A 12,961-nucleotide genomic window follows, 5' to 3' on the forward strand; every position below is an offset into this window, starting at 1 on the left:
TCGTCCGGTGGTGGTTGGACCTCTGGTTCGTCCATATATGGCTGGATTATTCCATCAATATCGCATTCAAATCTGCCCTCCCCGAATTCTTCATCGTCTAATCCTGATTCGGACAGGCCTCATCCTCAGATTCGAAATCAAATTCGCTGAAATCCGACGAGCTCGAGCTACTACATATACTACCGGTATCCATTTTGCCAGTGAGACAGTCATGGCGGTGCGCTTGGGACTCCCTTTGCTGACGTCATACACAAATGAGCCTCGTTTGCGTGTCCGAGACAATTGGCTCTATTATGTTTTCGGAAAGCCGTCGGAATGGTCTACAAAATTCAATTTTTTTACAGTTATTAGGTTGACTAATCTCCATCCGACGGCATGAACTTATTATTTGTTATAAAAAGAACCAGAAACGACGATTATATGATATTCAACAAAAGACGAGGTTTTTGCTCTTTAAAACAAGAGGAAATTAATTTTGTTTTGTTAAAACAGGTAAAAGTGAAAACAAAATCTAAACGAGAGGAAATAAAAACATGAATTATCTCTAGTTCTGCAGAAGTAAATCTCTAGGCTCAGTTTCAAACTGTCGCTTCTATAAACATTTTTTTTGAAAATGAGACGTAACCATTTAACTAATTTTTTAAAACAGTGAAGACAAACGAAGAGTTATTTCATTGTGGTTTTATTTTTATTGTAATTGATGTGAAAGAAAAATCTCTTTATTCATGACTGCACTTTACAGCGTAATATTCATATATGTGTGTATATTTATATATATAAAAAAAGACTCCAGTTTTGAATCATTTCCACGTTACAAAATCAAAACAGAGATCAAGTGATTATCAATGACAACAATGAGATACTTGCACGTAAAGAGGCCATCTGAACAACACTCCTTCCATGGTAAATCATTTTGTAAAGCACAAGCACCTGCTTCGATCGATTAAAGTGGCCGCTCTGGATTTTGGCACCCGATTATCGCACGAACGTCGGCCTCGACATTCGTGCGACGTCCTTTTAAATACAGTACTGCTTCGCTGCTACTTGGGCCAGCCTAACTAAAACCGCTAACACTAAATTATGTGTTACGATGAGAACTCCAAGTTTTCCTTTTTTTTTTTACCCCCTCAACCAATCTGCTCAGCTGCAGCCTGGCACACCAAGCGCTCGTTTCGAGCTTCTCAGCTCTGGAGTCCGAGCAGGCGGACGGAGAGGTAGCGTAGAAAGTCGAGGAGGCCTCCCCTGTGAGGTGTTCGAATGGCCAAGTCACTAAAAACCACAACGTTATGAGACAAAAAAAAGAAAAGAGGCAAACCACAGGCAGACAGCTCTAACTATAATGGACAGACAAACAGAAACCTGGCACCCCTCTTAGGAACCTAAAAGGGACGAATACAAGATGGCTGCAAAAGTTGCTACATATGTCCGAAGCATCAACTAAACGTGCTCCAAAAATCTACCGTTTTCTTTCTTTTTTTTTTGTTCTTTTTTTACCTGTACAAAACAAAAGAAAAGTTCAAACACACAAAAGTCTTTTACACCAACGTGTGACCGAGCATTGTTTAACGAGTGAAAGAATGACGAGTTTTAAAGTGAAGAAGTGACCGAACAACGGCGGCTGACGCAACTGTTTCTCTCTGAACCTCACTGCGATCCTGCGGGGTAGAAAAGAATTAAAAAACAAACAAACTGGGTATTTAGGTCTGGAGTTTTCCTCTTTGAACGAGTTTGATCATCTGAGCGTCTCGGCAGCAGCAGCCGCCTCTAACTGTCAAACTGCTGCGTTCACCAACTCAGCGACTCATAAAACTAATACAGATGCTCACTAGTTGCTTTAAACTGGGCAAGTTTTCAAAATAAAAGCCTTTCTTTTAAACAGGATACTTGGAAGTATGTTGGAAAGTATTATACTGAACTAAAACATTATCTTGTAGATCAATATGGCATCATGCATAGCAGCACTGAACAAAGCCGACAAAATCAAAGTCCAAAAAGGTCAGGAGGAAGGCTTGAACTTGAGCTGTCAAAATAAAAGCCCCCCGAGTGTATCACAGGAAGCCAGCAGTAGGACTCATGAGCTGAACAATCAGAAATCGAACATGTGACTCTGTGACCCTGATCGGGTTTTTCGCTAAAACATCCTGAACTCAAACGGCTGCAGGAAAACCGACTGAAGCCTCGATTCACGTTTTGTTCTTTTCCTTTTTGTCCAGTTTGTCCCCCCTCGTCTCCTCTGTCCTCTGCTTGCAAACCGGAAAATAGATCTCAGTGAAACAGCGTTTAAAGGGTTAACGCAGCACGAGCGTATCCTTGGTGGAAAATCTGTTCAGCACCAGTGATATATATGAGGGAAAGCAGCACTGTTTCAACTGACAGCTGAATTAAAATGTAAATACATGAGCTGTCGAATATGTTCCGCGTTAAACGCACAGAAGAGAACATGAGAACTGATCAGAACCAATCAGGTTCGGCTTCACGAGGAGCTGAAAGCAGGACTGTGGACCTCTTTCAGCTGCAGAACCAGCTGAGGGTCTGTGACGGTCCAGAGACAGGCAGAGATACGCTGTATTACCTCAAGTATTCACTCCTCCATCCAAATCATTGAATTCAGGTGTTCCAATCCCTTCCACGGCCACAGGTGGAGAAAATCAACCACCTAGGCATGCAGACTGCTTCTACAACCATCTGTGAAAGAATGGGTCATGCTCAGGAGCTCAGTGAATTCCAGCCTGGTACTGTGATAGGATGCCACCTGTGCAAGGAGTCAAACTTCCTCGTTTCTAAATATTCCAGTCAACTGTTAGTGAGATTATAACTGAACGGAAGCGATTGGGAACGACAGAAACTCGACAACAAAGTAAAATCACAGAGCGGCTGAGCTGATGCTGAGGATCATAGAGCACAGAGCTCACCAACATTCTGCAGAGTCAGCAGCTACAGACCTCCAAACTTCATGTCGCCTTCAGATCAGCTCAGGAACTGTGTGCAGAGAGCTTCATGGAATGGGTTTCCACGTCTGAGGAGCTGCATCCAAGCCTTCCATCACCAAGTGCAGTGAAAAGTGTCAGATGTAGTGGAGTAAAGCACGCCATCACCGGACTCTAGAGCAGTGGAGACGTGTCCTCTGGAGGGACGAATCACGCTTCTCTGTCTGGCCATCAGATGGAGGAGTCTGGGTTTCGAGGTTGCGAGGAGAACGGTACCTGTCTGACTGCAAGTTTGGTGGAGGGAGGATTATGGTTTGGGTTTGTTTTTCAGGAGTTAGTTCCAGTGAAAGGAACTTCAGCAGACCGAGACATTTTGGACAATTTCATGCTCCCAACTTTGTGGGAACAGTTTGGGGACGGCCCCTTCCTGTTCCAACATAACTGAGCACCAGAGCACAAAGCAAGGTCCACAAAGACATGGATGAACTTGACTGACCTGCACAGAGTCCTGACCTCAGAACACCTTTGGGATGAATCAGAGCAGAGACTGAGAACCAGGCCTTCTGTCCAACATCAGTGTCTGAACTCACAGATGAGCTTCTGGAAGAAAGGTCAAAAATTCCCATAAATACTCCTAAACTTGTGGAAAACCTTCCCAGGAGAGCTGAAGCTGTTACAGCTGCACAGGGTGGACCAACATCAGATTAAACCTCATGGATTAAGAATGAGATGTCACTCAAGTTCATCTGAGTGTGAAGGGAGAAGAGTGAATACTTTTGTCAGTATGGTGTATCTGAGATGTTTCTGTGAGGCCAGCAGGAGATGAAGCATCCAGATGTCAGTCGGTTCTGTTTCATGAGCCTAAAACTGAGATTTGTTTAAAAATCTGGATTATTGAACAACTTCAGGGGAAACATGAGGTCACAGGTGACAAGCTGCCAGGTAACACCTTCAAACCATCTCAACATCATCCATCTACAATGAATGGATGAAAACCTCACCTCGAATCTTTAGTTCTTTAATCCTGTAATTTCTTCAGGATAAAGACGAGACAAACAACTGAAGAGAAAACGAGTTTGATGCCCTTCTGTCCTGAACCGCATGGCTTTGAGATTCAGATTAAATTAAATTAAATTAAATAAAGAGTTAAACTTGCAGGGAAGGATGAAAACAAACAGTCGAAGCACATTCTGAACTGAGCAGAAAGGCAAGAAGTGACCCGAGTGTCTGAAACACCACAAGTTCATCCGAGCGAGGCCTTACATTCAGACCGGATCGTTAACGGCACCGGCAGGGATTCCCACGACTCACCGCAGCTTAAAGGGACAGTTCACGCCAAAATAAAAGCATCTCCAGCTCGCCTCTGGATCCTGTTTATTACCCGCTCTGAAACTGGCTTTAAAAGCTCCTTCAGCTAAATCTGTGTGATTTTTCTTGTTTGTTGTTAATAAGCTGTAACAGAATGACTAAATAATCCCCGTCTTAATATGATTAGTTTGTAAAATTGTTTTCCTCATCGATTGGCTAGAGAGCAACGTCAGCCTCCTCTCCACCGTCGCATTCATTAATTACTTTGAAAAAATACATAATATATCCATTAAAATGGCAGCAGGTGGTGCTGACCAAACGGACTCAATTTACGGGTCCCGACCGGCGGAGGGAAGGTGGCCCCGACTCGACAACGACAGCAGAGAAGCAGCTAAACGTCGCCTCCTGCCGACTCACCGCAGCCCGACTTTAACCCCGACAAGTCATTTCAAAACGTACGAGTGTTTAGGAAACGTCAAAAAGATACAAACCGGTGTGTTTCTCCTTTAACTGTGTAAACGCCTGATTCAGAAATGTCTGACGTGATTCAGGTAAAAACAAACCGCTCCACTGACCCTTCTCGCCTTTGGCTTCCTAAACCGGAGAACGGATCCTTGCAAGCTCAATTTTTATTTTCACCCACAATCCCCCAGGGGAGCTCCATCGAAACCAGCCCGGCAAATAAAAGTGTTAAAATTTCATTCTTTCTGCTTCTTATTAACTTGCAAAATTAAAAAATTAAAAAAATAAGTAACCTTAAGGCAAGAGCCAGTATCCAAACCTTCACTTTAGGGTGAACTGCTCCTTTAAAAGTGATCCCAGCTGAATGTTTCCTTTACAGAGCAGCTGGATCTGTAAGGAGACGTGTTTCTGTGGATTATAATAAGTACGAGTGGGTTATAATACAATACAGCTTAGAGTAATGAGACAAACATGAAGTGAGGTATAAATACAGCCGTGTTCTGTAAAAGGCTTCAGCTGAGTAACGAGAATTTGTTCAAATATTTGCTGCACAAGTTTGTTCTTTTTTTTTTTTTTAAAAATGAGCGAAATACTATTTTTCACATCACTAAAAATGTGTGAAAGACTACCAGCTATAATTTGGATTATTCCTCTACAAAACAGTTCTACACTGAACAACAGAAATTACATGTTAATATAACATTTTTAGATGACTAATTTGATTTTAAATAACCTTTTTTTTTTTTTTTGGCGAAAATAGCAGTAGCTTTTTTCCTAGCAGAGGTTTGTTTTCTACATATGTACACACACTACCAGCAGGGGAGAAATATTTACAAAATGGATTAGCAGCATTTTTGGAAAGCATGTCTGCTCTGAAATCGAAGGATAAGTCGCGCCCTTTACGTCGTTAAAAATCTCTTTTCATCCTGTTGAAGGAGTCAGTAAAACATTACCTCAAAATATTTGATTTGCCGAATCGAATTTAGAGGTTTTTAAGTCCAGCTGAGCTCTTTTTGTAGCTGCAGAAGCCGTTTGGGTCGGGAAAAAAAGAAAATAAAATGTAACGTGGGATGGAAAGCTCGATATGTAAAGATTACATAAAAGGGGATTTAAAAGGAGAGACTGCATGTCTTCCTGACTCCCTGCAGTGATTTTTTTTTGTTTGTTTGTTTGCAGCTGCCAGAGAGACTTGTTTTTATTTTTTTCTTCTTCTCTGTGTGCACCACTGACATGTAACAGTGTGTGTGTGTTGAACAAAAATTAAAGAAAAAAAAAAACAAAAAAACAAAAGCGGTGCACCCTCAGTGAAGACAAAAGTGTCTCTGTTTTAATGCAAGTGTGCAGTGGAGCACCAGGACCAGCAGGGGGCGCCGGGAGGCTTTAGAGGGCGGTGAGGCGACCTGTGAGCGCCGCCTGGAGCTCCGATGGGAGGAAGACTCCCAGCTCTGTAATGATGCCTCCTGTGATGAGCTGATGAGGGGTCACGTCGAACGCCGGGTTCCACACTTCGATACCTGCCAAAGATGGAAACGAGCTGCTCAACAAAAACATCACTTCAAGCCAACTCTAGCTGCTGAAGCCAACTGCTCTGGGAGTTAGATGTTGTTTTGCTTCAGCAAACTTGGTTGAATTGAAAAAAAGTCACGAAGAAGCTCCTGACGCTGCTGAGGTCACCCATCCCTTTGAATCAGACAAATTAAGATGAAGAATATGAAGAACCACGAGGACCAGGGTCCATATTCCTTACCCACCAGTCATTCCCCATCATGTAAAAAGCATTTTTCTGTCGGTGGCGCTGGTTTAACACACCTGTTGTGAAATGACGGGTCATTAGCAGACACCTGCGGAGCCTAACGAGAAGCTGTCGAAGCAGCTCGTTCCTGCAGGGACGCGTCTAAAAACACGCACAGCAGTGGGACGAGGAAACGCTGCTGCACACACGAACAAAAACAACCTTTTTAAATTTGTTGTTTCTAAAAATATATATATCCACGTAAACACGGCACCGTTTCAGGAAATGTCTTCATTCACTCAGAAACTAAAAACAACCCAAATCCCTGGGTGTGAAAAGTAAACAAGAAGAAGAAGAAGAGGACACCCTCTGGTCGTAGGCTAGATTAGAGGTGAGGCTAAGACACCATCGTTTTAAAAAGCTTATGTTTTGGCGGCCCACGTGAAAACACGATTGTAGCGTTCTCAGATTTATTTATTTTTTTACTCTGGAACCCGTTTTCAGGCTCTTAAAACACAGTTTCTGTGTGGCTGAAACTTTTACACATTCATAAGGACTGCCTCCCAGATTATAAACAACCGTGTGCGCGGCACACTGATGCAAATTGAGCTTTTGTACCATTTCCTGTCGATGCACACGCCGCTCTTCACTCACCTGTACGCGCCGCACGTGCTCTAAAACATTTACAGTAATCTGTACGTCCGAACACACTCTGTGCTGCTTCTTCAGCTGATGAACGTGAAAGCTCAGGAGTCTAATATTTAACACTAATGCAAGAAAACAAAACAGCAGGAACTCCCATGAAGGTCTCACCAACATGGCTGCCATTCCAAACTAAAGCAGCTTTGATTACAAACAGGAGTGACGACACTCTGTGGTAATAAATCCATTACTGCACACAGCAAAAACCTCTTTGATGCTGCTTCAATCAACAAAACAACCCAGGTACCGAATAACCAATTTGGACCTAAAATGCTAGTTTGAAGAAATTATCGCCTGCTGCCATAAAAGGAAGACAAGCGTATAATTTCCTATCTGTGTGTGTTTGTCTGTTAGCAAAATATCCCATAAACCGCTCAAAAACACCCAGGAAAATAAGAAAATACTGGATGTCCGTTTACAACTGATACAAGATGGCCGCTACAGCTAACCAACCTTGGCAAACACAAACACTGAGCTGATATTTGTTGTGGTAGTAGCTGAGAGTCAGCCACGACACGTTGGCATGCGAGGCGGCGGGTAACGTGCATTGCTTCAAGGTGCGCCTGTTGAAGTAATCATTCGATGAGGCGGTGAAAAGAAATGGAAGCACGCAGCTGCCTCTCCTGGGTCGGCGCGCTCATTAAACGCTCTTAATTACTCCGGTGTCACCGGGAACGTCTCGGCTCCGGCAGCACCGTTAGAGAACTAATGGATCAAATTATTCGTCACCCAAAAACAAACTCAAACCCACTCTGAGACTCTGACCCCGACAGCCTCATTTCTTCTGCAGGTAAGTGTTCACCGTTAAATGTTTCTGTGCAGGTGAGTAAATCACCTACGCTTACATTACGCTTCTCATCTCACTGTTATTTTGTGGTTTATTTCGTCCTCGCTTACCGGGGGCGGCGATGGGGACGCCGTTTATACTGGTGAGCTCCTCCGGGGGGCGCACTTCGATGATGATGTCCCTCCCGCTCTCCAGGCTCAGGTCGCACGACGTGCTCGGCGCGGCCACGTAAAACGGGATCCCGTGGTGCTTCGCGGCGATGGCCAGCTGGTACGTGCCCACCTTGTTGGCCGTGTCGCCGTTGGCAACCACCCGGTCGGCGCCTACGACCACGGCTGCGGGACAAGACGGAGACATTTCAGGATTAAAGTTTGAACTAAAGTGACAAAGATGCGACCCTGCGCTCAAAAAAACACACACCCGTGATGTCCATTTCTCTCATAGTGAGCGCCGCCATGCTGTCTGTAATAAGGGTCGCGGGTATCCCCTCTGAGACCATCTCGTACGCCGTCAGTCTGGACCCCTGGTTGTATGGCCGCGTCTCCGTGCAGTAAACACGCTTCAGCCTGCCCAGAGCGTGGAGACTTCTCACCACGCCTGCACACAGAGTCAGCGTTACAGCCAGAGCGCCACAAATACGTTCACGACGCTACTGCGGCCACATGCAGAGCGCCAGCCTCACCCAGCGCCGTCCCGTATCCCGCCGTGGCCAGCGAGCCGGTGTTGCAGTGCGTCAGGATGGTCACAGAGTCCCTCGGGACGCCCGACAGGATGTGCTGGGCTCCATAGTTACCGATCTTCCTGTTGTCATTGACGTCACGCTCCAGCATGTCTTCGATCCAAGCAATTACGCTGTAGGAAGGGAGGAGGGGGGGGGTCATCAGAGGTGGGGATGGAGAGGAGGCTTTTGTCAGCCGCTGTGGCCTTAATTTGTCCCTTTAGATGCAGTGAAATTATTACTACTTGTTTCTTTTCTCTCCTTCAGTCGCAGCTGCGCCACACTTCAGCATTTCAGTCATCTGCTTCATAAAATAAACACAGACCGTGTCGTGTAAAGCCTAAACTCCCAACAACACAATCTTATAAATCAAAACTCACACATCTGAAGGCAAACCTAACACAGGAGCTTTCTGATGCTGCAGGTTCGCTGACTTTTTTAATCTTAGAAAAGGCTTCCTGCTTTCAATAAACTCACACTTGTTCAAAAATGCAATTAGAATACCCAATTTTAAGTCACACAAACTCTATAATGTGCCATTCAACATCCACACATTTTCTCCTTAAAATCACTCAAACAATAATAAGTTCAAGCAGCTTTTAAAAGGTATTTGTTGCAAAGAAAGAAACCAATCAAAGTGTGGACTCGTATGAAATGAAGTGTGTCAGATTTCCCGTCAGATCCTGACTAATCACGACACAACAGTTTTACTGCTGCAGAAATGAGCGCCGACTAGAATTTTGTCATGAGAGCCTTTAAAATCCAACAAAAAATAATAATAAAAAAATCAACAGTGGCCATCATTCTCAGCAAGTTTGGAAATATTTTTGCAAAATGGAATCATGTTGCTACGCTAACAGCAATTTTCACTAACTGTGTTTATATTGCTACGCTAAAAGCAATTATCGCTAACTGTGCTCATGTAGCTATGGTAACTGCGTTCTTGTTGCTACCCTAATAGCAAGTATTGCTAACTGCGTTCATGTTGTTGTTGCTACGCTAATTGAAAAGCTTTCTAACAGCTAAGTCTGCCCAGAATTTCTTTAACCAAAGGTTTTTCCTCTGTAATCAAACTCATTTAGAAATTCACTCATTGTTTTCTACTACTTTTTACCCTCTTTAGTAAAAAGTAGCAGTGCTGTCTCAGGCAATGAGCGGCACAATACAACCAACAGCCAGCTTGAACGCAGTTAGCGTGGCAACACAAACAAATATGTCTAAAATATTTACACAGTAAACAGCTTATCTCGTGCAAAAGTAACAAGTGACTCCAACAGCTAGGAAAGTTTGACTTTGGTGGAAATATCTTCTTTAATAACTGCCAGCTGTTAGCTTAGCTCCCTGAATAAATCCTCCCTCCTGATTCTCCAAACTGAAGCGCGCTGACAGCTTTCTGCCACAACTCCACACAACCACACTTAAACTTTAAACTCTCACTTAAACACAAATGTTTCTGTTCAGCAGCCTGAGGGAATCTGATGTGTTGTCAGATTAAATGATTGTAGGAATCACAGAAACTACACTTTGTTTTTTTTTTAAAAATGCAAATTACCAGTTTGCACCTTTACTGAAATCTGTTTATTTTAAGAACACACCTGCAGCTGGTGTTGAATAAGGATGTGTTATAAAAGCTAATTTAGTGTTTCCAAGAGTTTCCCACTTTTTGCATTCCCCCCCTCACTACTCTATGTCTCTTTGTGTCTCAGCAGACGGATTTGTTTCTAACAAACGACCAGGAAAACACCGGGGAATTATTCAGTAACATGTGTGAGAAAACAGGATCCCCGTCTACATCAGCAAGTCAACGATATTCATACAAGAGCATTTGCTCAGACACCCAGAAAGTTTCAATCACGGTATAATAAAGACATTTTGAATTGTGTCGATAAAGTTAATGCCCAAAAAACATAAATTTGTAATAACATAAGCTAAGAAAAATGCCTCCATTTTGGTGTATAAACTGTATAGGAAATAAGGAGACAATCAGGAGCAAAAGAAATGTTAAAGCTGCGGCCAGTGGCTCTTTACGGTCACCATGGTAACCACACACCTGGGTCATTCCTTGACTGCAGTCTTACGGGCAGCAAACTGAAGCAGACTGAAAAGTAAGCCTCAAACAAGCAGTCGCTGTGCTAAAACTTCAATTCTTAAACCGTGAGCGGCAGAAAACTCTGACGGTCCGACACGGAAAATTTTATGTTTCTGCAGAGTTTGGTGTAGGAGGTACGAGAAGTTAAAAAGGCCATGAGGAGTTGCAGGAGAACGTGACATCGTTTTCAAAGTTCAATCCTGCAGAAAAATCTCCAGACTCTGATCGCACAAACCTGATAAGAGACGTCAAAATGCCAGTTCGGTCATGTAAAGTCCAACTTTCTGTTCCAGCAAAGCCCCACTGCCGCCTACGGGGGGAAACCTGTTGCAGTTTTTTTTTTGCCAATTTTGTCTACGATGTCCAACGTTTATGAAAAGTCACAGGACGCCATTCCTGATGGAGCGGCCAGCTTTGATATACAGTTTGGATGGGTTTTTTTGTTTCTAAAGCTGCTGGGCATTAAAACCCTCTAAGGATGGATTTATTGTCTAAAAACGGCGTGAATGTACTGAAAACTCTGCATGCAGCGAGCACGAATCCCTCAGCGCTTGCCCACCTCTCTCTGAGCTGCTCAGAGTTCTTCTCCATGCTCTCGTTCTCCGCAAACTCCATCAGCTCGCGTGCGGCGCGGCCCATGTTGACGGCGGTGGGCCTGGCCGAGGTCAGGTGGCACAGGGACTCCCTGATGAAGGTCACGGGGTCATCGCCGCCGGCGCCCGCTCTCAGCTCCACGGCCAGGCTCAGGCAGCCGACGATGGCGATGGCCGGGGCTCCTCGCACCTGGGAGGGAGGAGAGAGGGAGGTCATCGCATCAGCTTTCTGTGTGAACCGACACTCGGACACCTTCTGTCAGGACAGGAAATGACCTCAGAAGGTGCGCTTGTGGCACATTCCACCACTATGAGGACAAAAGAGCGAAACATCTGCTCGGCTCTGGCTGTTAAAACCCCTACAAAAAAATATATCACCTCTCGGCTCTTCCTGATTTTAATTACGATGCACCTATTCAGGCACTTTGCATTTTAGGAATTCAGATAGAAACACAGGAGCTGGAGGTGCCAGGGAGAGCAGCACAAGACCAAAACGTGAACAAAAAAAAAAAACAGGCAAAGGTCATTAATAATTCATCCATAATCTCTCCCAAAGAAAAAGAGAGGAGGAGGAGGAGGAGGAGGGGGGTGTTTCATGGGTGGATACCTGCTTTATCTCAGCAGATAAAGCCAAAACTATGAATGAAGGCTGCTTTGAGGAGGGGGTAGATGGTTGTGGGAGGTATCCAAAACAAAACAAAAATTAAAAAAAACGCACGGATGGAGGCCGACAGCAGCCAGGCGGGAGCACAAAAGACCCGACAGAGAGCACATGCATGTCGGGTGGGGACCAAACCCCCCCTACCTCCACCAGGAGACCTACCTTCATGGACTTGATGGCCTCGTAGGCGTCCTGCACGGAGCGGACGTCATCGTAGACGGTCTGGTGTGGCAGCAGCAGCTGGTTGAGGATCTGCAGGGACCCGGTCCGGTAGCGGATCGCTTCCAGCGTCATGACCGCAAAAATGAAGAAGTGTGATGAGGAGGGGAGGGAGAGGAGGAGGAGGAGGAGGAGGGGAGAGGAGGAGGAGAGCTGAGAAGGTTCATAGAGAGAAGGAGGATCTGCAGAGGAGGANACGGATGGATCGGTGGAGGAAGGGGGGAAGCGCTCTCTCACACACACACACACACTTATCTTTCTTTCACACGGCGGGCACGCTCTCTCTGTCGGAGCGGATCCACGCTGGACGGACCGCGGCCTGGATCCGAGTCTGTCGGCGTCGCGAGGAGGAGGAGGAGGAGGAGGAGGAGGAGGTGCAAGTGGGAGGGAATTAACAACAACAACAACAAAAAAAAAGGAGGAGGTTTCCTTTAGTGTCTGAGCTGGAGGGGGGAAAGCAGGAGAAGAGTGGAGGAAAGGCTGCAAAGCTTCACATACTGAAGCAGGAACCACGTGTTCACCCGAGCAGGAAGAGCTCAGCTCTGAGGCCACGCCCACCTCTGCCCCCTTCCTCCTCCTCCTCCTCCTCCTTTCATCTTTTCTCCCTTTTGTCTGGGGAAATTTCACACTCACAAATGTTATTAGCATAACACCAAAGAACCAGCTCCCCCCCAAACAACAGGGATGAAAGAAGTCTATTTTTGGGGGCTCAGATTATTATTTTTTTATTGTTTCACCTCATTTTCTCAGAAACTCTTCCTCC

The 12,961-nt window shown here is 44.9% G+C and overlaps 1 protein-coding gene across 1 annotated transcript; it reads right to left on the reverse strand.

Annotated features, from left to right (window-relative positions):
* Positions 1-5,216: 5,216 nt before the first annotated feature.
* mri1 (methylthioribose-1-phosphate isomerase 1) lies at positions 5,217-12,356 on the reverse strand. Its single transcript, XM_017416815.3, has 6 exons — positions 12,142-12,356; positions 11,285-11,508; positions 8,601-8,770; positions 8,339-8,515; positions 8,029-8,253; positions 5,217-6,211 (listed from the first exon to the last, which is right to left on the reverse strand). Exons 1-6 carry the CDS (start codon positions 12,271-12,273, stop codon positions 6,078-6,080), a joined length of 1,062 nt encoding a protein of 353 aa, XP_017272304.1. The 5' UTR covers positions 12,274-12,356; the 3' UTR covers positions 5,217-6,077.
* Positions 12,357-12,961: the final 605 nt, after the last annotated feature.

This window comes from Kryptolebias marmoratus, linkage group LG3 (assembly GCF_001649575.2).
Source record: "Kryptolebias marmoratus isolate JLee-2015 linkage group LG3, ASM164957v2, whole genome shotgun sequence".
Taxonomy (NCBI): domain Eukaryota; kingdom Metazoa; phylum Chordata; class Actinopteri; order Cyprinodontiformes; family Rivulidae; genus Kryptolebias; species Kryptolebias marmoratus.